Source organism: Colossoma macropomum, unplaced genomic scaffold, assembly GCF_904425465.1.
Source record: "Colossoma macropomum unplaced genomic scaffold, Colossoma_macropomum, whole genome shotgun sequence".
Classification (NCBI taxonomy): domain Eukaryota; kingdom Metazoa; phylum Chordata; class Actinopteri; order Characiformes; family Serrasalmidae; genus Colossoma; species Colossoma macropomum.
The window spans coordinates 36,283,272-36,307,362 of NW_023494785.1; the positions used below are offsets into that span (position 1 = coordinate 36,283,272).

Sequence of the window (24,091 nt, forward strand, 5' to 3'; positions counted from 1 at the left end):
TCATGGCCAGCCAGTGCTGGTTTTCAGCCTTGTCCCTTACATAGAGATTTCTCCAGATTCTCTGAACCTTTTAATGATATTATGTACTGTAGATGATGAAATCTCCCAATTTCTTTGCTATTTTATATTATTCTTGAATTGCTGCACTATATGCCACCACAGTGTTTCACAGAGTGGTGAACCCCTCCCCATCTTTACTTCTGAACGACTCAGCTTCTCTGGGATGCTCTTTTTATACTCAGTCATGTTACTGACCTGTTGCTAGTTAACCTAATTAGTTGAGAGATTTTCCACCAGGTGTTTTTATAGCATTACACAACTTTACCAGTCTTCTGTTGCTCCATGACTTTTTGAAACTTGTTGGCATCAAAAATGTGCATATATTTAAAAAAAAATCAATAGAATTTCTGTTTCAACATTTGATATGTTGTCTTTGAATTATTTTCAATTAAATATAGGGTTTAAATGATTTGCACATCATTGCATTCTGTTATTATTTACATGTTGCACAGCATCCCAACTTTTTTTGGAAACAGGGTTGTACTTAGAGCTGACCAGGGTAGACCTTGCAGGGCAGAAATTTCACAAATTGACTGGGTAAAGGTGGCATCCTATGACAGTTCCAGATCTAAAAGTCCAGCTCTTCAATGTGACCCATTCTACTGCTGACATTTGTCTATGTAGATTACTTGATTTTATACAACTCAATAATTAGGAAGTGTGTCCACATAGTTTTGTCCATATCGTGTATTTGATCAGTTAAGACAATGGCTGGTGCCTGAAATTTGCTTCTTTAGTTTTGCACTGGAGCTACAAGGCAAATGTATCTAATAAGTAATGGAAATCTGTCACCTAAAAAGATGTTCTATTATGTTAACCTTTATTAATTAGTACATTAGCCTATATTTAAAATAAATAAATAAATAAAAACACTTTCACCAAATATGCCCTGTTTGATCTCTTACATTTGGGACAAGCGGGGGAAATTGTGTCAATTTGATTTAGTGACAGTTCTTTCAAACCAATATCGCTGACAATTTCCATATCCGATGGAAACAATTATCAACCTCTGTGCGTAACAAGTGCTGTAATTCACCTTGAAAACTGGCATAAATTCATAGAAATTAATTGCAGATATCAGGAAACGGCTATAAAAACGTACAGAATACGACTTGTCTGAGGTTTTGTGTGCAACTCATCCTCTCAGATGCATATAAAAATTTCACTAAATTAATAGACGGACTGAATTATTACTGAGGGTGCCGTTTAATAGTGGAGGAGAGTCAAGAGGCTGATTTGGGGCTGGAGCAGAACGTGAGATGGTGAATTGGACTGGACAGGCCATCGCACATCTGTGTGTGTGTGTATGTGTGAGAAGTGAGAGGTGGAATTAGGGCGGACGGTTCACGGACTGGACTGCCATTCCCACTCTAAGCGGACGGCATTCCCCACTGCTCTCTCGTCAGCTCAGTCAGGCGGAAGAATAACATTACTGCAGGGGGCCGTGAGCCAGGAGACACTAACCACGCCACACACACTCACTCACACACACACACACACAGTTTTATTGCTAATTTTACACGTAAATAATGACAAATGAAAAAAAAAGTGTTAAGACGAGACACTACAGGCAGAAGTTATTTTGGTAGTGTCAATCATTTTTCAGATTTTAAGAAACTGCATCTATAACATGTCTTTTCAAACTTCTCAGAACAAATGAGATGCGTTTGGTGTCTGAAGTTTTTCTCAAATAGACTTGCTTTTGTTTTCTTTTGACACTTCGACTTAGTATGACCTATGAAAAATGGACAAAAGCACATCTCATTGCCAAACACAACGGCAGCAATCATGAAGACGGAATGCTTTCTGTACTTTATGCCAAACAGTATGTCATAGTGTCAAAACCCACATTAGCAAGTCCAAATAAGTTTACTTAAAAGGAAATTACACACATTTGTCAATATTTCTGCATAAATCAACCGATTCAGAGTGAAGATTCAGAGTGTTTTTTGTAGATACATTGACTCTGCTGTCTTTACAGTGTTGGTGAATGGAACCAGGGGTCACAATGCCTACAATTCAAAACTACCAGTGAATTTACACGTATGTTTGTTTTATATTTGATGATGATGATGGTAAAATAATGAGAAGCCTGAAAAAATAAGTTTTCTTATACCATGCATGCACCTCTATGCTGTGAATGGATTCAAAATACTTGTTTTAGTCCAAAAGTTTGCCAAAACTATTCACCAAAGACAGCAGGCAGCATATCTTTTATAACTATCTGTGATGTAACATTAAGAGACATTAAGTACTTCAGACGCCTGGTTTCAGACGTTTCTCTATAATGAAGTATTTCACATCAAACCGGACAGCTGAATGATTTAATAATGTAGAAATCCTTCAAAAGCAGGAATTCCTGATTAAACTGTAATCATCAACAACCAAAAATCAACATCCAAAAGCTAGATTTTTGTTTTTTTTAAATATACAAATGTATGCATATATAATTACTTAAATGTATATTAACATTAAATCTGGCAAAGATATTGTTGTAATACCTATTATTAAAAGAAAAAACATTCAAATGATAATTTTCTTATTATAATTGCACAGACAAGAATGGGGAAATTAATTTAAATCTATTTTTTATTTCCATATTTTTTAAATATTACTTATGCATATTATTTAAAAAAATAAAATGTCATTTTAAACAGTAAATAATTACCAAATATGAGTGACATTACATAAAACAATTACAAGTAGATCAAGAATAATTGCTACAAAAGGAAGTAATTATTACATAATAAACATTAAAGGTAGATGAACACACACATGTATATATATATATATATATATATATATATATATATATATATATATATATATATATATATATATATATAAATATATATACACACATACATACACACACACACACACACACACACTTTATATCATTTTAATTAAAGAGAGATTTTATACTTTTAATTAAATCCTGATGTACTTTTATTTAAATAAAACATAAATACATAATTATTCAAATACATGAAACAATATGCTACTGTAGTCAGTTTAAGACAATATTTAGGTGAAATATTTTTAAGCTTTTTATGTTCCATAATACATTTATATTCTACTTTTTTAAATCTTTATCTTTATTACAGATGAGATGCAGCTAAAAATATACTACAAAAAACAGAGAGAGAGATATAGAGAGAGGGTGAGAGAGAGAGAAAGAGAGAGAGAGAGTAAAAAAGGGAGTGGTATAGAGAGAGGGTGAGAGAGAGAGTGCGACAGAGCGAGGTAAAGAATAAGCGAGGGGATCGCGTGCAGAGAAAGCGGGTCGTCTGAGTGCGTGAGAGGGTGCAAGGGGAGGGACCTGTTTTTTTTCCCCTGCTGCAAAGAAAAAAAGTGCAGGACAAATGAAGGGATGAAAAAAGGAGAGGAGTACTTACTGGGCTCGCAGCACACAGTGACTTTCAGCTTCATGCAAGGAAGGGGGGGCCCATCATCTGTGGACAGAGCTAGAAAAAACAGAGAGAAGTAGAGTTAACGTGTGCATCACAAAGCGAGAAGCTAAAAAGGTCACCAGTCATTGAAATACAGAAAGGACAAACACACAAAACTGATGAGACTGTCACAAAGTACACACCTGATACACAGCACTGCAGCCAAGAAACGCTCGGCCCACAAAAACTGATTAAAACTATTTTGGAAGCAAGTCGCTGTTGTTGGAACAAAACCTCGTATCTCCAAAATGGTGACTTTACAGAAGAAGGAAAAACGTACTTTACTTTTAATGTAAGTCAATGGAACCAGACTTTTTACCAAGTCATTTTGGGCCGTTTCTTCTGGTTCATTCGTCATGAAATTTACACACAATATAAAGGGCAAACATGCATTTTCAAATGATGTCAAAAAAAAACAAAACAAAATTGGAGACAAAAAGAAAAGGTGGAGGTTTTCTTCCAACAGCAGCGAAGTGTGTCTTTACCAGTAAAAATGTAGTAAAAATACTACATGACATTAGGATGAGTACAAATAAATATATCATCACTGTCGGATCAAAACCCACAAAAATAACTTTACAAGACTTTACTAACTTTCAGTGTAAGTCCTAGTCATTCTGGACTATTTCTATTGGTCCAATAAAATTTTGAAGTTGTATCAATAGCAGCTGGTATTTCCTTGATATATTAAAAAGTAAAACACAGCAAAAACAGACAGACAACGATCTAATGAAGGACTGATTTGATAAACAAGGTCCTGGATGATAACTGAAAATACTGGACCTCCTTAAGGTGAGCTTTGGAAGCTAATACAGTCATACACATCACACCACAATGGACTGTTAATTTGTTTATTTGTATTTATTACAATGTTTGTTTTTTGAACAAATAATAAATAAATTCATGTGTATATATTTTTGCAAACAGTTCTGTATTTCTATTTTTTAAAAAAAGTCAAGACAGTTAATCCAAAAATTTAAACATGGCTGGAATAGAAGACACTGAATTTGCTAAGGATGAGTAAACTAGAAAAAAAATATCCTGAACTGGCTGAAAAAAAAACCCCACAAAGAATATCAAATTGAACACAAAAAATACACTGCTGTGTTGCATAAAACGTGCCTTAAAGTTTAGAAAGTTGCTCTTTCTCTTAAAGTTACCAAGGGGAGAAAATGTTTACAATAGCAAAGATATACAAACAGAAATCTTACACAGAATACACACCCACACACACACAAAATCAACAATTCCAAATTCATTATTTTATAATACATCACACATTTATTCAAGATAAATTCAAAATCCTATTTCCTCTATGAACATCCTGAGGTCGTACACATGAAATTATACAGTCACATGCAAAAATTCCTGCCTCCATTCCACACCCTCTACAGGGAACTTAAATATGACATTTTTCTGTTCATATCTGTATTTATTAATATAAAAGTTAAACATTTAAAAAACATAAAACATAAAATGTGCCATAAAACCTCTGCACAGACTACATTTTTTATTTTAGTTTTCTTTCAAATATGTTAAATTCAGCAAATAAACAGTAATTGTGCATTTAAATGTGCAGAACTCTGTAGAGGATGTGTACAATTTAAACTATTATTATCATATATATATCATCGCTGTCCAAAGAAAACCATGTATCTCCATTTTTGTTGATTATTTTTCTACATCATTTCAACACACCAGCTGTCCTCTGTGTGAAAATTTCTTGATGAATGGACCAATAGAAATGCTCTAAATCACTTGAAATAAACCCTTTTTTTCATTAACTTACATTGAAGGTTAAGAGTGTTTTTGCCTTCTTCTGTAAAAGTACTATTTTGGAGATACTTGTTCTAAGATTTTATATATAGAGAGATTCTAATTTTTATCACAGACGTTCAGAGAGAGCAGCAATAGCTGCACATATTATATATGTGTTATATATGTGTATAGATCACGTAGATTATATATACACAGTCACTGGCTCCAAGTCAGGCATGTGATTGTAACTGCTGGCCTCATACCGTTATGTCTTGTTTGTAGAGGAACAGGATCTTTTCCACTTTGCTGTTGCTTTGATTAGTTTGCTGCTCACTGATTTATCCATAGGTTTCCTATAAGCTCTGTTCCATGTAGTCTGTTGGCATCTTCCAGTGCTAACATTCCCTATATTAGTGTAAGCATCAGTGGTGTGATTGTTTACCTACTCCACATCCTTCAGTCCTGAACAAATCCGCCATGGCAGCAGCTGGAAACAACTTTTACCAAGACAGCCATTAATGGAACTTGTCGCCATTTAAACACTGTATTCGACTGAGAAGTCATAGCAACATGCAGCATGGAAGCAGCTGGCCTTTGGGGTGGAACTATGGTACATTCAAGGGGTCCAACAAGGAAAATACATCAATCACATTAAAAAAAATGTGCTGTTAATATTTGATCACCTTTTTATTGTAAATATTGCTGTTGTGATGGGCCTTGCACACCTTGGTAAACTCACAATTCTTCAAGACACCCACAGAAACGCTCATCTAGAGCTGTGACTGGTCAGAATATCTATAGCACTAACAACGATTGGTTGGAAGGCCCTTCTGCAATACAATGTGTTGCAAAGTCCAATATTCTTATGAAATCCAACATGAAGGCACTCTCACCTTCAAGTCACACAGGAAAAAAATCAAGACATTGAGGCTAACAGCACAGATTACATTGCACAGGGAAATCAGAATGCTGAATTTGGACCACTGTACAGTTGCATTAAGGGAAAAGGAGACCACTGAGTGGCCCCAACCAAACCAAATTGGCCCCAGTGGTCTTCACTAATCATATGTACACCAGAGACTTGTGTTGTTCCAGCAAAAAGTTCTCCAGTTGGCCCGATCTGTGTCATAGACTATCAGAGCTAGCACAATCGCTACTGCTCAAACTCATGCATGCTGCATTAGCCTAATGTAAATGAGGACTTTGGGGGGAGAAAATAAACCCTGCCTTTGGGCTAATGATATTAGCTGGAATATTTTGCAGGATAAGTGCACTGGCTAATGGAGCGAAAAATTCCACCCATTTCATATATCAATACGGGCACTGGAGGATGCCATGTGTAATATAATACAAGATATTTACTGTTACATTCACAGCCATCAGTGTTGTAAGTGTAGGGCAGTATAAACCTAAATCCAAGAAAAAGTTACAAGAGTAGGTAAAATGCAAATTAAAAAAAAATTACAATAAAAAAGCAGTGATTTGTAAACTTAAAGGTTTTTAATTGAAAAAAGCACAAAGAAGAGATACTTAATATTTCACCTTTATCAGCTATATTTATTTTTGAAAATATACACTAATTCCAAATTTGATGCCTGCAACCAATGTGCAAAAAAACAGGCATTGCTGCATGTGAAAAAAGGAGAGGAGAAATACAGATGCTCAAATACATTCATACATGCATTAATGTGTGGAAGACCACGTTACCAAATTAGAGAAGAGAATTTCCACAAGCAGAACTGTAAACCAAACATTTTGTTGCCAAGCAGCCAGCCAATGGTGGAGTAGACAGCCAACATGGGACCCTTGAAAACTAGGAGGTATTTTGCACACTGCCTGCAACACCTGTTTTGGATCTTTACACATGCAGACAGGTGAACAGGTAACAGGTGATATCATGATGGGGTATAAAGGAAGCATTCATAAAAGGCCAAGTCGCCACTTTGTGAACAGTCTTACAGCTTAAGAACAACGTTTACAGTCCATAACATAACATCGTCTGTAACATTGTTAAAAGATTCAGAGAATCTGGAGAAATCTGAGCATAAAGAGCAAGGACAAAAACCAATATTGAATGCCTGTGATCTTCAATCTCTCAGACAGCTCCGCATTAAAAACAGACATGCTTGTGTAATGAATACAACCACATGGACTTATTATAGTACATCGCTGCATCCACAAATGCGACTTAAGACTCTACTATGCAAAGTGGAAGCCATTTATCAACAACAACCAGAAATACCACTGATTTCTCTGGGTTATAGCTCATCTGAGATGGACTGACGGAAAGGGTAAAAATGCTGTGGTCCATCCTTCAGGTTGTTTTTGGAAATAATGGGTGTCATGTCATGCTACAGGGCTGTTTTAGTGCTAATGGCTTGGGTAATCTATGAAGGCATCATCAATGCTGAGAGGTACATACACATTTCGGACCAACATATGCTTCCATCTTGACAACGTGTTTTTCAAGGACACCCCTGCTTGCTTTAGCAAGACGACGCCAAGACACATTCTGCATGTATTACAACAGCATGGCTTCATAATAAGAGGGTGCACATGCTAGACTGGCTTGCCTGCAATCGCATAGTCGAATGTGAAGTGCAAAAAAAATTACTTTCTCAACCACATCAACCAGTGTTTACAGTTTCCAAACGATTACTGAATGATATTAAAAGGAAAGGTGATGTAACACAGCGGAAAACAAGTCCTAACATTTATGGAACATGTCGAGGATGTCAAATTACAAAAAAACAATTAGGTTTATAAGTTGAAACATTAAATTCTGTGTCATTGTACTGTTTTCAACTGACCATAGGTCAAAAAGGATTTGCAAATCATTACTGTCTGTTTTTTTCATTTTTCTGCGGTCCCAACATTTTGGAACTGGGTTTGTAGTATACTCGTAATTACAGCTATAATTTACACACTCTAAAGGAAACATGCATTTATTTTCCACTTCATTTGCAGTTCTTTCCCAGCATTTGAGCTTTGGATCTGAGGTAGAGATGTTAAAGACCAGTGGCGACAGCTCTGCTGGCGACACTCCTTCAGAAAGCAGCGCTGGCTCCAAGTTTAATCACACTGCTCATAACCATAAATCCATAAGGGCCATTTCAGTAACGCACACCGCAGCTGTGGCCGTTTCCCTCTACAACACAGAGCTTTTAAGCGAACTCTTAACAACCGCACATACATCCAGTTAGCCCCGTGCCATAATTCCGCTTTGACGCAAATGAGAATGTTTGACTCCAGCCAGACTGTGTATGCTAGTAGAGCTGGGCACCACATAAATGTGTTATGAGAATATGAGGATGTATGTGCAGCAGGCTTGTGCCATAACACTCCAATGGGCTATATTAAGACGATGGTGAGATTTAATGAAATGAAACATTTTTTCTGAATCAATGAAGTCTGTTCAAGTTTTTTAAAATAAATGATCTATGCACTTCTGTTTCTCAATCCAGCGTTAGATGCACGGCTTTGAACTCTGTACAACTGTTCTTCAGTACACCAGAGGGCGTTTAGTGCCTTTTCTGTGCTAGACATGGAGATGGGAGTCTTGCCATTCACTCACAACATCCAAAGCAGCAGGACAGCTAGCCGGTGAGTTATTTTTATGCATTTGAAGAGTAAAAAAAGGCAGCGTGTTTGATGAAAATGTTTCGGAACAAGGACACAACTGGTCCTCTGCAGTGTGGAAGCTGTTGTTGAATTCTGCCAAAATTTACTTTGGTACGGATAGAAACGACTGTTTTCAACATTTGCAACCCGAATTATAACCATTTTATTTACAGTCCAAACTAATAGTGAACGTACACAAGTTTTTATATGTAAGGTTGATGGTAAAATTACAGAAAATCTGAAAAATAGGCTCTTTCACAAAGTAAAGGGTAGCTGTTGTTTTCAGAGTAAAAAAAAGTTTTGATATGACAGGAGAGGATGGCGATATGATGATATTTTATTGTTAGTGGGATAAAGTTTATTTTTGTGATAAACATAATGCTTTTGAGTATATTATGGATATGATCCATACTTCAAGAACACTGAATAACTGCATGTTTGACTAAAAAAGAGCATAATCATGTTTAACTAGATTTAGTGCAGTCAAGAATGTGAAAAGTTGAATAAAAATCACTATTTAAAGTTTTTGATGTTAGTTTTTAAATGTAAACAACTAATTTGCAACAACTGGAACTACTAATTAATGTTTCCAGTAGCGTTGTTAATAATAACTCGTAATTGATTCTTGTCGATTAGTTGTCATGACAATGTTTTTGCTTCCTGTTTGCTCCCCATTTACATCACTTATACGAAGAGGGAAAAACACAGATGATGGACAGTACAGGGTTAAGCATCACCAAAAAAAGTCTAAAATATGACAACACTGACCACAGTGAGACTGTACTGCATGCTGAATGATATGACAATGGATAACAATACTTATTCATTGCTAGTGTGCTACTACTGGATATTTCTGAAAGCGTACTATCCTTTTTCATGTTTTGGTTTCCCGCTTGCTTGAAAATTGTGTTTTAGGGCAATGAAAACGGAGCTTTTGGAAAATGCTCTCCAGGGTGGACTTTAAAACTATGTTTGTGTTTTCATTTGGACAGATGTTTTTGAAAATGTTGACATCATGTGCATATTTACTACTGATTTATGAACGGTGAACATGTTTTATGGCCATGCGTCCCTACATGGGTGCTTCACTGTGCTCACTAATTTCAGGATTAATTATATGACGTTATAGACCAAGACTAATTTATTCATCTTGGCTGCATCATTAAAGGAGAAATCATTTGAATAGCAATGTGAAGTTCTTGTTGAATCAAACTACCTCAATAATAATTAGCCTGTCAAGTAAGATTTGTTCATGCATCATTGTTTTATTGTTTTTGTGCCTTTGGCACAGGGCATTGCAGAAGGCATCTTGTGGCGGTGTCGATCTTGATAAAAGTATAATTCTGAAGATGGCGTATGTGTTATGTTTGGAAAAGGAGGAATAATCTTTGTATTTGTAATTGTTTGAAAACATTGTATATGCTGTAAAATATTCAGTTATTTACAGAATACCGGTCACACTTTTTCCTTTCTTTTTCCTGATTAATCAATTAATTAAAGCCATAAAGAACTGATTGATTGATTATAGGAAACGTTAAATGCAGCCCTAAAATGTAGCACTACTAGGGCACTGTGTGTGTGTTAAAACATTGCAACACACATCATGTATTTCAAAGCGCCATATTTTTACAACCGTGAGGCGCCTAGGAACCAATCATATAATAATTGAAAGAGGGGGTCATAGAGTTTCTGATGGTCACCAGAAGATGGCTCCCTTCAGTCTGTGAAGAGATGGTGACCCCTGAGCAGAAAGTGTTTTGCGTTCTCCACAGAGTGAATCCGTCATAACTGTGCAACGTGATTTTTTGCTCAGCTCAGAGCATTTGCCGTTGGTTCCACAACACTGGATGATCTCTGAAATTGCACTGAAAGAGCCGTGAGTACAGTGACACTGGACATGCTCAATCCAGTATGGGATGAATTTGACTATGGTGTTGATGTTGTCCGTACAGCTGGAGGAGGTTCATACTGAGCACTTGTAAAATTACATAAACGTTTTGCTCACTTTAACCGTTTACAATTTACTGCACTGTTCTGTAATGATTTACACGTGAAATAAATCATTTTGAAATCGGATGAATCTTTTTCACCCTGTAATTCGGCCATTTTGTCCCTCCATACATGACAGCAACGTTATAGTCTGCACAAAGGGACCAAAACGAAGCGCACACACAGACACAAACAGACCGACACAGACACAACAAATGTAGATTAAATCCCCTGGTTTTTCTTTCAGGACTGTGATCTTAACCATTAGTCAGACCGACACATCGTTACTCGATCTTTGAAGTGAACAATGGGGAGACACACACATACAGATCAGGGGTGTGAGTGTGTGTGTGTGTGGTTGGAGGGGTGGTGAAGTTTGTGGAGTGAGGGACACAATAGGCTCTGTGCTGTGTATACTGGATCTCATGCCTGAACAATACTCTATTGTCCCCCTCACTAGATCAGTAATTTATGTAAAGATACTTCCCCCCTGCTCTGTCTGTCTCTTCCCTTTCTCTTTCCCACCCCTCTCTCTGGCCTTTGTTGTCCCATGCCCTGTTTTTCGCGCCTTCCTCCTTTCCGCCTTTTCGCCATCTTCCCTTGTTCCACTACATCTCTCCGTCTGCACTCGCTTTTGTTCGTTTTTCTTCATTCTCCTTCACTGTGGCCCCTGTATTGATCTTTTTTCTCTTTTCTCCTCTCCATCATACTTTTCACCACATTATTTTCTGGAATCTGGACGTGAGGGGAAGAAAAAACTTGTTTACTTTAGCTCCTGATTTTGGCCTGGCCAACTTGCAGATAAAAAGACAGAGCGGAGTGGAAGTTGGTAGGGGGGTGGGGGTGCCTGGCCTGAAACCAAAGCAATAAAAAAAATAAAAAAAATCTGTCATGTTATTTTATGGCCACAAACCATCTTTCCTTTCCTTCCTTCAGTGGTTTTAAGTGGAAAGGGAAGGACAGCATTCCGGGGGGGGAAAATCTCATTTTTCACTGGTTACTCATCAATCCAAGGAAGTTTTACATGCACAAACAATCTATACACATACTTGCACTACAATACTGTACTTCTGAGGACCTAAATGTTGTAACCCCCAAGTCTAAACATATTCTGAACTTGGCCCTAACTTCAACCCAAATCATAACCATAAACATGACCTTGACCTTAACCCTAACCCTAAAATAAGATCAAAGACACAAAAAATAATATTCTGTCTCTTTCAAGGTTCAAGACCATGACATAAAAAGTCCTCCAGTGTTCAGGTTTGCTGCACAACTTTCACACAAATGCAAATATGGCATGTAATAATGTCTATTTTATGACACTGATTAGATGAAAATCAAACTTGGATATATAGTCCACGTTTGAACACCCATTGTCAAATGATGTCTTACTGAAAATGAGTTTACATACTCTCTACTGGGAACAAACTTAAAATGTGACAATTTTAGCACATAATTTCTGCTCATTTGCTGAGAGACATATTGGGAAAAAATACAATATAACACAACTTTTTATTTTTCACCATGTTTTATTCTTTGTTTTTCCCCCTAATATGTTCAATTCAGCAAATAAACAGTAATTGTGCCTTAAAATCTGCAGTAGTGTGTTCTCTGTAGAGGATGTCTCAACCTAACTTCACTTAGAAAATCAACAAAAACGTTATTAGACCAGGGGTGCCCAAACTTTTGCATACAATGTATGCTTTAGGATATAGGCATAACATATGACTTTTCAATGTGTCTTACTTTATCAGTTCTGCCCTCCTCTAGTGTTTAATGTTCAAAAAAAATAAATGAAGGGCATCTTCAAATTTTGGAATTTTACACATTATGCTATCCTTGTAAGGACATGCAGGGGTGTTTCACAATGCAGAACTAAGTTAGCCAGATTACTTAAACCCAAGGTCAAACCTGTCAAGCAGTAGAAAAGGTAAATGGTGTTTGCTACTGGAGCACCTATTGTTTTAGCTAAATGTTACTGTAGCCCTAACTTTAACTTCAGCAGCCAAAGCTAATCTTTTAACTTTTATGTTTTCTAACAAAATCTGCAAGTTCTACTTCCCATTCCTGTGCTGCAATCTTTCGGAATGGCCATATAAAGCCCATCTTACCAAAAATGTGCTTTGGGTCTGTCTTTGCTGCTTGTCACATGCAGAATGGCTGTAATTTCCATATTGCCAGCTATATTGCTGCTATACTGTGCTATCTAGATCCATAATCAAAACAGCAGTAAGCTACATTTTTAGCTGCAATAGAAGCTTATACACTAATACAAACTTCAAGAAGAGTCTAGAGTCTGTTGGACTGTTGAGAGAAACCCACAAAACTAAAGAATCAGCCACTGCCAAACTGTTCATCGGTAATATCGCTGCTCAGAATAAAGACAGAATAAACACATCTGCAGGTTTTATTAACTAACTGAAAAAATAAATGCAGACAGAAAATGTGCTGGTTTCATCAATGTACTCGCTTTATCAACATAACACAATGTGACACCTCTACAATATGTGTGAGTAGAGGTGGGTAATATGACAATATTGTATCATTATCATGATAAATTTTGTTATTCTGATTAGAAAATACGCTTCTGTAGGCAAATTGTGGAAATCGTCCACGATGACCAACTGCACGTTTCATTAAAAAAAGAGCAAAATCATGAGCCCTCTTTAATCAGATTTAGTGCATTCCGACATGACTAGTAGCAGTTTTTAAATGTGACACTGCTACACTGTGTATCAAAATAATGTGTTGCACATCGTTTATCGTGTCTAAGTATCATGATATGATATTTTCATTATATTGCCCACCCCTTCACGTAAGTTGTGTACAATGTGCAATAGTAAGTGTTCTGGAGCAGTGTAGGTTATGCGTCACGTGCTGCATTGCTTCTGGTGTAAAATCACCATAACATATGAACTTCATTGAGAAATATAGAGCACTTCTTTTTTAAAGGGAATTCTATCAGTTTTAACAAATGCCTGCATTAATACATCTTTAAGATGTGAAAAAAGTGGCTTAGATGTGAAATCCTCCATTGCAATGTCAGAATAGTTCACAGTGGGGCTGCTCATAGGAACCAAATGTCTGAAATGTTTAATGCATTTAAAAGCTCCTTCACAAGAAGTTTTAACTTAAAATGATTCTGAATATGTTGACCAATGCCTTGATTCGCTGTTTTACAACAGTTTCAAGAGAAGCTTTTTGGCTAAAACATAGATTTTGAAACGGATTCTTGGCAGAGAGGTACATGCAGAGCGAAAAGCAAAACAGTCCCCAAAGAAAACTGTTAGATTTCATTATTGGTCAGAACATAGAGGACATGTACAGGTTTACTGGTAATTTGGATAGTAAATGGCTGTATTTCAGTTGCAGCCAAATATCGTGTGACCCCTGGTTCCTATCACAACCACTGTAAAGAAATTCAAGCTCATAAGCTTCTCTACAACATGAATTCTAAACATTTATATATACACATTTGTATACACACACACACACACACACACACACACACACACACACACACACACACACACACAATATTCCAAATCCTAAGTCACTCACAGCTGTAGTAGTAGTGGTGTCCTGGAAGGAACTCGAAGCCCAGGGAGAAAGGTGTGAAACGCTGGATTTTCTCAGAGAACCTTACAGGGCCGAAGGGGGCGTGGGGGCTGTTACACTCCCACCGCTTTATCGCCCCTTTTGTCTCCTGGCAACCCCGAAACTGGCTCTCTGCCACCAGGTAGAGCGCCAGCGTCTCCGGTGAGCCTGGCAGCGGGGAGTCGGGTGGGTAGTGAGGACACAGGATGTCCAGGTAATCGTTCAGATTCACCTGGACGGAGTAGTCGTCACTTGTTAGCCTGAGAGAACGAGAGACAGAGAGGATGAGAGAGAGAAAGAGAGAGAGAGAGAGAGAGAGAGAGAGAGAGAGTATAAATCAGTGGGTGTATTTCTGCCACAAAGAGGATTCACAGCCATAGTCATTAAATATGGCTTTTTCCAAGTCAACCGTGCAGATTTCTGGTGGGTCAGTAAATCTTCAGCACAGATTTTACTCTGAATCACAGTTCGCTGCCCCTACATTTGGCTCTTCCATGAAATATCAGCGACAATCAATCAATCGAGCATTCTAATCGGCTCTGCACAGTATACAGTTGGGCTGCACAATATATTGTTTTTTATTCAGCCTTTGCAATACTGATATCGCAGAAGTGTGGAGCATAAGCCACTAACCAACCATGGAACGTTTTACTGTGTGTTATGAGCATTCTGACCACACGGACACAAAATAATATCTTGACAAGTAAAATGATCTTAAATCTACTCAAAATTAATATTTCTTATCTTGTAGCAACACCATAAGTATTTTTTTTTAAAAAGCAAGCTTGTTTTCATGAAATAACCACAATTTTACTAATGCAACATGACAGTTTAATTAGATAAAATGATGTAAAACTGCCTAGAAAAAAGTGAATTAATCTTATATTCTTACTTATATTCACTTATATTCAAAGTGAGATATTCAATATTTCACCTAGAATGAAGATGATTTCATTGCCAATATACTATACATTGTATACAATATATAATTTTACAGTGCAGTCACAAGTGTAAGGTGTTCACATGACCCAACAAACAAATTATTTTGGTCAAAAAACACCACAGGCCAATCTTTAACCATATCACATCAAGGTGTCAATAATTGTCAATTAAAGTCATAGTCCCATCACACCATGCAGCAATATGACTGCAATATGGTCACTTGTCCACACCACACAGTTCCAAACAGAATATAGAAATACCTCTTCTAAAACACAACTTTGCTACAGTGATCATTAACTTTATATGTGAAGTTACAGACATATTTTTCGCAAAAAACCCAACATTGCATCTCGATATTAAGTTACCCCATATTTCCTTCAGCCCTATTACACATTAGAGCCAGGCCTCAGCTGCAGGCTTGCCAGTGCCAGCAGAAACTCAGTGATGTGTAAACAGTTTCTAGACTAATTAAACAAAGAAAATGGAGACAGTCTGTGTAATGACCTCTCTGATAGCAAAAAAAAAGAAAGAGTTTTCAGAATCTGGTCTGGAGAATTTGCAGAATGTTTAAGGGCCAAAACGCACCGCAAGTTCACAGCAGCTATATGCTAATTAGTGAGAGTGAGTGACACACACACACACACACACCAAACACCAAAGCTAATAGTGAAGCCCCACTAATAGGGTGAGCATTAGCATACAATGGTCCTTTGGTGGGTTGGCAAGAACGCTTTGACTTGTTTACATACGCTCGCCTTTAAAGAGCTGTTTACATGTTTGCCATCAATGAGAGAGAGGAGAGAGAGAGGAGAGAGAGAGAGAGAGGTACAAGAAATAGAAAGAAAGGTACAAGAAATAGAAAGAGACAGAGATAGAGAGCGAGAGAAAGGGGGAGACAGCATGACAGAGAGGGACAGAAGGAGAGAGAAAAGGGTGAGACAGAGGCAGATAGAAAGAAAGAAAGAGAAAGAAAGAAAGAAAGAAAGAAGATAAAAGTAGAGAAAGAAAGAGGGACAGAAGAAGAGAGAGAGGTAAAGAGATAAAGAGAGGGGGAGACAGCATGAGAGAGAGAGGGACAGAAGGAGAGAGAAGAGGAGACAGAAACAGATAAAAGAAAGGGATAGATAGAAAGAGGGAGAGAGAGAAATAGAGAGGTGAGATAGAGGGGGCACAGAAGGAGAGAGAAAAAGAGGAAACAGATAAAAAGAAAGTGATAGAAAGAAAGAGAAAGAAAGACAAAGAAAAAGAAAGAAAGGATAAAAGAAGAGAGGGATAGAAGAAGAGGGGGGGCAGAAGGAGAGAGAAGAAGAGGAGACAGAGAGAGAGGGGAGAGAGTAGGGCAGGCCGAAAGAGAGAGAAAAGGAAAGACAGAGAGAGAGGAAGATGACAGAAGGAGACAGAGAAACAAACGAAAAAAGGGAAACAAAGATGGAAAGAAAGAATAGATAGAAGGAGAGAAAGAGACAATCAGAGAGGAGGGGGGGAAGACCAACAGACAGACCAACAGACAGACCGACAGACAGACCGACAGACAGACAGACAGACAGATGGCCGGACGGAGAGAAATAAACCACTGTGGCTGAAGAAGAGTTGCGCCAGGTGGCACAAAGTCCAAAGAAGGTCTCAAGTCCAGAGAAGTGAACAAAGAGCAGGCAGAGAGAAAAGGGGTTAGAAAACAGGGGAGAGACGAGACACAGAGGACAGGAGTGACAGAAAGAGAGGAAAAGAGAAGGAGAGAGAGAGAGAGAGTACAGAGGTAGAGGAGGGCAGGAGGGGGGGTTCTATTTTAATTAGTCGCCCTAGAGAGAGTTTGGTGGGAGACAGCAAGGAGACAAGATGGATTTTAATTGGTCTTTTCTGCACCACAACGGTGTGTGTGCTCGCGCGCATGTGAGTGTATGTGTGGGGAACGAGAGAAAGTGACTGAAGAGAGAGGGGGCCCACGGAGGAGAAGAAGAAAAGACAGGATGTGAGAGCAAGGCGGCCAGTCAAGGTCCGTCACCACGACTCTTTGAGAAAAAGCGACAGAGCAGAGTGAGAGAGAGACAGACAGGCAGACGGACAGACAGACAGACAGACAGACAGACAGAGTGAGAAAGAGAAAGGGAGAGAGATAGACAGGGAAGGGGGGTCGTCCTGAGTTAAGTGGGTGGACACAGAGAAGACAGAAAAAGGCTAATGAAAGAGCAGAGCAGCAGAGAGAGAGAGTGAGCGAGGGAACGAGGGAGAGGTAGAGACAGATGGAGGTGCAGAGTGTGGGGAGGGAGAGAGAGAGAAAGTTAAAGTAAACTAGGTATCCAACAGGCTCCCGCTACAGCTGAGGTGAAGCATGTCCCAGTTAGCCTGAAATATTTATGCTAAAATCTGAAGCTGGGCCGTTTCTCGTAGGCGGAAGTTGTCGAGGCACGAAATGTGCATAGAACATATACTAGAGCTCTGCATTGGAACGTCCAACATGAGGAGAACACTACGGCCTCTATACAGAACACTCTTAGCCATCGTTCTGCGTCTATCATTGGATGTGTGTGTATCATTGGATATAATAGGCTATATAATATAATAGGCTCCCCTTGACAACACCAGTATATATTTCTGACTTTTTATTTGAATTACAAAACTTTAGGGCTACAGCTAAAACTAACCCTTATTCCCTACACAGTCGTGTGCAACAGTTTGGGTGAAAACAAAGCGTATACTTTCAATTCCATTATGCACCACAACAGAAACAAACAGACATGGAATACCCATAATGCACTGTCATAAGCAGTGGAATGTAATGGGCAAACTTGTGCAACATTATTCAGATTCATCAGAATCTTTTGTACAAGGAATTCCTCTTGGTGCAGGTGTCAACATGAAACGTAAATGCAATGAAATAAACATAGAAAAAAGTATACAACACATAGTCAAATACTGTAGTAAGTGACTGTTAGGTGAGTAATTCTGCTCCCTATAATAGTGATTAAAGTAGATTATGATTCTTTAAATAATGACTGAGTGCATCATAACATTTCAAATTTCATCATGACATTTACAATATGAAGTCACAAAATTTCACAGTTCACCCCAATTCCATTAGATCATGACTCTTGAGAAAACCATCCAGTGCATCATTGAATCTTAGATTTCATTGTGATTCAATTTATGATTCTTTAGAAAACAATACCGTGCATTCTGAATTCACGGATTTTTTGATTCAATTTATGATTGTTTAGAAAACAATCCAGTGCATCATTGAATCATTGAAACCAAAAATCTTAGACGCTCTTTGTATTTTTTTATAAAAATATTTTTTACAGAGCAGATCACTGAAGAGACCCCATCTGTTTACAGTTTATAGCCCAGATTTGTGGAAAAATTGCTCAACTTTCAGGTGAGTTCCCAAGGAGTTGAAAATGTTAAAAAGCAATCCATTTCATTTTATGATTCCTTAGAAAACAACTCAATGGATCAGGACATCCCAATTTTCTACCATGATTTGATTGTGATTATTTAGTAAATGATTCAAAGCATCATTCACTACAATTTTTTACACTGTTTACACAGTAGTGGAACATAGACAATAAAAACACCACATTATTATTATTATTATTATTATTATTACTACTACTACTACTACACTACTACATTTAAAGAGAATATTTTAGCCAAAAATGATTAATAATAACTAATTATAACATTCCAAAACTGTTTTTTTCCCCTGGTATTATTGAACAAAACTTACAAACTGAATAAAAATGTCCTTTCTCTAAATGTTTTAATCAAATCTATACTAAAAAGCCACCTTCCAACCACCGCATCACAACAGCACCCCTGTCTATCACTGGACCTAATGGCCTAAATCTCATGTTCAGAAATTCCCTTTCATTAAGTCCTTCATTTCTTGCAGCTGTTTGTTAGATGTCAGTGAACGAGGCATCAGTCTCAATCAGTTCACTGAAAGAGAAACTGCATGAAAATACGGCTGACGTCTCGACTTCTTTAACTAGTTACGCTTGTTTAAAATTCTGCCACAGAGCATGTAAATGTAGTCTGAAACCTACCTGACGTGAGGATACTGTGCACAGTAATAACTCTGTATACATGTAATTACAGCGAGGCCTCGGTGTAAGTGCAGATCATTCTGGTGCTCTGTACTTAAGCCAGCTATGATTACACAGGCTTAAAAATAGGTGAGTGGAAGGTGGGTCTCATGTAATTATATGGCAATAACATAACTAGGTAAATGCTGAGAGCAGAACGGAAGCAGAGAAGCTGAGCTTGGACTGAGTCATTACTGTCGAAGCGCTGCACATTCTGCAGATGTGAAATGAAAGCAACAGCTTGACCAAACATGCTAACGTGGCTGAGTATGAATACAAGCTAACGGCCAACTGTTAGCATGATGTCATTTCTATCGAGGTAACTGTAGGCTATTTGCTTTCTTCGTGATGGTTGTAGAACTTTTACATTACATGTAAACTTAAAATGTTGATCGATATGCAGTACACAGCAAAACAGAAGAGAAAAACCTTGCTAGCATGCTAACACCATTGGTAACCACAGGTTTCGAAATGCTGAAAACAACAAAGTCTAAATAAATAAATAAATAAATAGTATTGCCTTGGATAACTGCCCATTGTTTTCAGTGGAATCTTGTGAAAGATTTTGAAAACAAACACATTATAATCAGGATAACAGATCCAAACAAAAAACATGTGTTTCAGAAATGTTATTTCTGAGAAATCTCTCAGAGCTTTACTGACACGGGATAACAAAACTGAACCAAATGGAGAACAGTAGCACACAGCTGTATCTGATAGGCTCAGAACTAATTTTGACTGAAAGGTCTAAACACCTGGCTCAGGAAACTCACAATTCATAATTCCTCTGAGTGCAGTTTGAAGGGTAGGTTACCTTGCAGAATAAAATAAGAATATTAAGCTGAGGGGGCACAATATTCCAGCTGAGAGGACATTGGTCCCTCGTCCCCCCATCCCCCCCAGGCGCATGGCCTGGGGCGGAAGAACCCTGAGTCCATGTGATTGACAGGTATATGGTTTAAATTGAGGTTTGTCCACTCACTGTCCACTCCTACCTAGCTGTCCACCTTATAGATGTAAAGAGAGAAACAGCAGCTCATCTGTTGCTGCAAAGTTTGTTAGTCATCCTCTAGTCCTTCATCAGTGGTCACAGGATGCACTTGGCTGGATATTTTTGGTTGGTGGACTATTCTCAGTCCAGCAGTGACACTGAGGTGTTTAAAAACTCCAGCAGCACTGCTGTGTCTAATCCACTCGTACCAGCACAACACACACTAACACGCCACCACCATGTCAGTGCCACTGCAGTGCTGAGAATGATCCACCACCCAAATAGTACCTGCTCTGTGGGGTCTTGTGGAGGTCCTGACCACTGAAGAACAGGGTAACAAAGTATGCAGAGAAACAGATGGACTACAGTCTGTAACTGTAGAAGCACAAAGGGCTCCTATTTGATAGGTGGAGCTGATAAAATGGAGTAGATGCAAGAAGGTTGTACCTAATGAAGTAGCTGGCTGGAGTATACTTTTAATGAAACACAATGAACAAAAGCTATAGTTTACATCAGTTCAAACCTTAGAGACACTTCAAAAAGCAGATTCTGCCTGTTTCCACTTTTTCCACTTGTCGCCCTCATCCACAGTGAAACTCAACTTATATGCTGGGCTATTATACAATAACTAACTTCATGCAATGACCAGAGTTGCAGTAGAAGCTTTGGTCCAATCTAATGGTCATCCTACCAAGACAAAGGGAGAGCGATTTCGTGCTGGGGAGGGTCGGGAGGGCAGAGGTGAGGAAAGGAAAGGAAGTCAGCAGAGCACTTATTCCACACCCGTATGACCAGTGCTGCATGTCACTAAGCAGTGGCGCTGATCAATAGCAGCGACAGAGTATTGGTGATCAATCAGTGTGACAGGACGGATCGATCAGGAATCAGTCAAACGCGACTCAGACAAGGCCTGCTGATCAATACAGTGTCTGCGTTCGACGCCCTCGAGCTGCACAACATGTCTCAATTAACACACACACACACACACACACACACAAACAGTTTAATTAACTCACAGCACACACTCTGGCACCAGTGACCACTGAGTGAAAACAACAGCCCCTGCAGTCCTCTACACATTTTTAAATTTCTATGTACAGATACATTATGCACCTCAGATAAAACAAAAAAAGAGACCAAAACATCCAAAAGCACCAGAAGCACTGCATTTTTTCAAAAGAAAAATTTCAACAGGCAACTTGAAACAACAGTGATGGTGAGCTGAACAATATCAAAGACAAGACACTCAAAGAGAAAGGAGAGTTCCTTTTTACGTATTTTTGTTGCAAAAGAACTAAGAGCAGAAAATGTGGTGTGTTTGTTTTTGTACTTTTTCAGGACAAATGACTTTGTAGGAAAACCATAGAAAACCTTGAACTAAAAGGGCAAAGCCATTTCTTTTTGAATACTGAGGTTAAGGTCGGGGTTGAAATTCTTATCACAAACAGGTACTTGCATGTTGTCGGAACAACCATTTGTATACTAATACTGGGTACGGCCTTCTTTTGCTTTTAAAACAGCCTCAATTGTTCATGACATGGATTCCACAAGATGAAACATTCCTTTGAGATTCTGGTCCATGTTGATGTGATTGCATCATGAAATTACTTTTTTTTTTCAGCTGCACCTTTCTTCTGTGAATCTCCTGTTCTACCACATCCAAAAGGTACTACTGGATTTAGATCCGGTGACTTGAAAGGTCACTGAAGAACACTGAGCTCATTGTCATGTTCATGAAACCATTTTGAGACGACTGTTGCTTTGTGACATGGTGCATTTTCGTGCTGGAAATAGCCATTAGAAGATGGGTCAATTCTGGCTATGAAGGGATGCACGTGGTCAGTGACAATACTCAATAGGCTGTGGCATTCAAGCAATGACTGACTGCTATTAATGGGCCCGTAGTGTACACCATTACACCACCTCCACCAGCCTGGACTATTGACACAAGGCAGGTTGGGTCCATGGATTCATGCTGTTGGATTCACGTTGACCCTACCATCTGTGTGCCTCAGCAGAAATCGAGATTCATCAGACCAGGTGATATTTTCCAGCCTTCAACTGTTTTGCTAAGGTTGCACCCACTGCAGCCTCAGCTTTTTGTTCTTGGCTGTCAGAAGTGGAACCCGACATGGTCTTCTGTTGTTGTAGCCCATCCACCTCAAGGTTCGATGTGTTATGCATTCTGAGACACCTCTGCTCACTACAAGTGTACAGAGTGGTTAGCTGAGCGTTTCGGTCATCTTGTATCAGTCTGGCTATTCTCTGTTGACCTCTCTCAACAAGGCATTTCCATCCGCACTGGATGTTTTTTCTTTACTGCATCGTTCAGAGTAAACTCTAGAGACTGTGAGTGAAAATCCCACATGGGATATAAAATTACATATACGTACTTACATTTATATAAATACATTTTCCAGTTGCCCTTTCCTTTCTAAAACTTTCTAAAATTTCATGATAAATGCAGAAATAGAAATTATCCTAAATTAGTTCTGAAAAAAAAATATTTAACTTCCATTCAAAGTTAAGAACATGTTTTCCCTCTCCTGTGTATGTATGTGTGCAACTAAATAGTAGTCCAACACTGGACCAGACTCTGACCAGACAGTCTACACCTATTCTGTCAATCTCTGTATTTCCCCTTCTTCCACAGTCTCTCGCTTGTTCACTCACTCCCTGGAGTGAAGGACAGGTAAAATTCTCTAAATATGGGCCTACAACTACAAAAAAGAGCCAGTGGGTGGAAAACACAAATACTGATTCATTTAAAATGTTCCACATGAAGATAAATAAAAGGATAATAGCTGACTGTAAAATAACAAAAAAGTTTCAACAACATTAAAGTGTAGGATACTTAGTGCTGCGTAAGGCTGTGATTGTTTAAACATTGGACTCTTGACACATGCTCATATTGTGTTTGCAGCATGAGCTGCAGGTAATGTTGCCAAGCAAGCAATAAAAGGATAGCGAAGCAATGCATTTGAGAAAACATTTTGGCACTAACGGAGGCAAATGTAAGAAGTGACTGAGCGCCTGTATCACCACCAAATCCCTGTCCAATCAACAAACCCCCACATATAGCCAGCAAACAATTTGGTACACTTAAATCATTGAAATGCAGTATGAACTGAGCCAAATGAAAAACATACATCAAAAAACAAAACAAAAAACCAGAAATCAAACCCTAGATGGAAAAACATCTCCAGAAGCTCCACCCATAGAGTCACATAGGCCATCTAGTGTATACTGTATGCTAAGATGGTTACAGCTTTCAGAAATTTGCCAGTTAAACTCTGATCTGCATTTCTATCCACTGGTTATTACTCTGACAGAAAGCAAGCTTTAGGTTATCATGCTAAATACTACTTTTTGACAATCACCTATATCTATACGTGTCATGCAAAAACTGATTCGCCTTGGATTTATATTGAATATACTGAATATATACTAAGTACATTTGCACACTTAAATTGGAATAACTTTCCACTCATTTGGAATCAGCATATTTTACGTACGTACACACTTTAAAGTAGAGGAGATGAGCTTTTTGATATTAAATTATATTAAATTAAATTATAAATTTTCAGCTTGTGCTG

The 24,091-nt window shown here is 38.2% G+C and overlaps 1 protein-coding gene across 1 annotated transcript in view; it reads right to left on the bottom strand.

Moving 5' to 3' along the window:
* si:dkey-246i14.3 (ephrin-A4) overlaps positions 1–24,091 on the bottom strand; it is a 94,509-nt gene that overhangs the window by 16,279 nt on the left and 54,139 nt on the right. Inside the window, exons 2-3 of the mRNA XM_036592877.1 lie at positions 14,445–14,740; positions 3,459–3,527 (exon numbers count right to left, since the gene is read on the bottom strand). Of these exons, the coding sequence (XP_036448770.1) occupies positions 3,459–3,527; positions 14,445–14,740 (365 nt within the window). The remainder of the gene's footprint in view (positions 1–3,458; positions 3,528–14,444; positions 14,741–24,091) is intronic.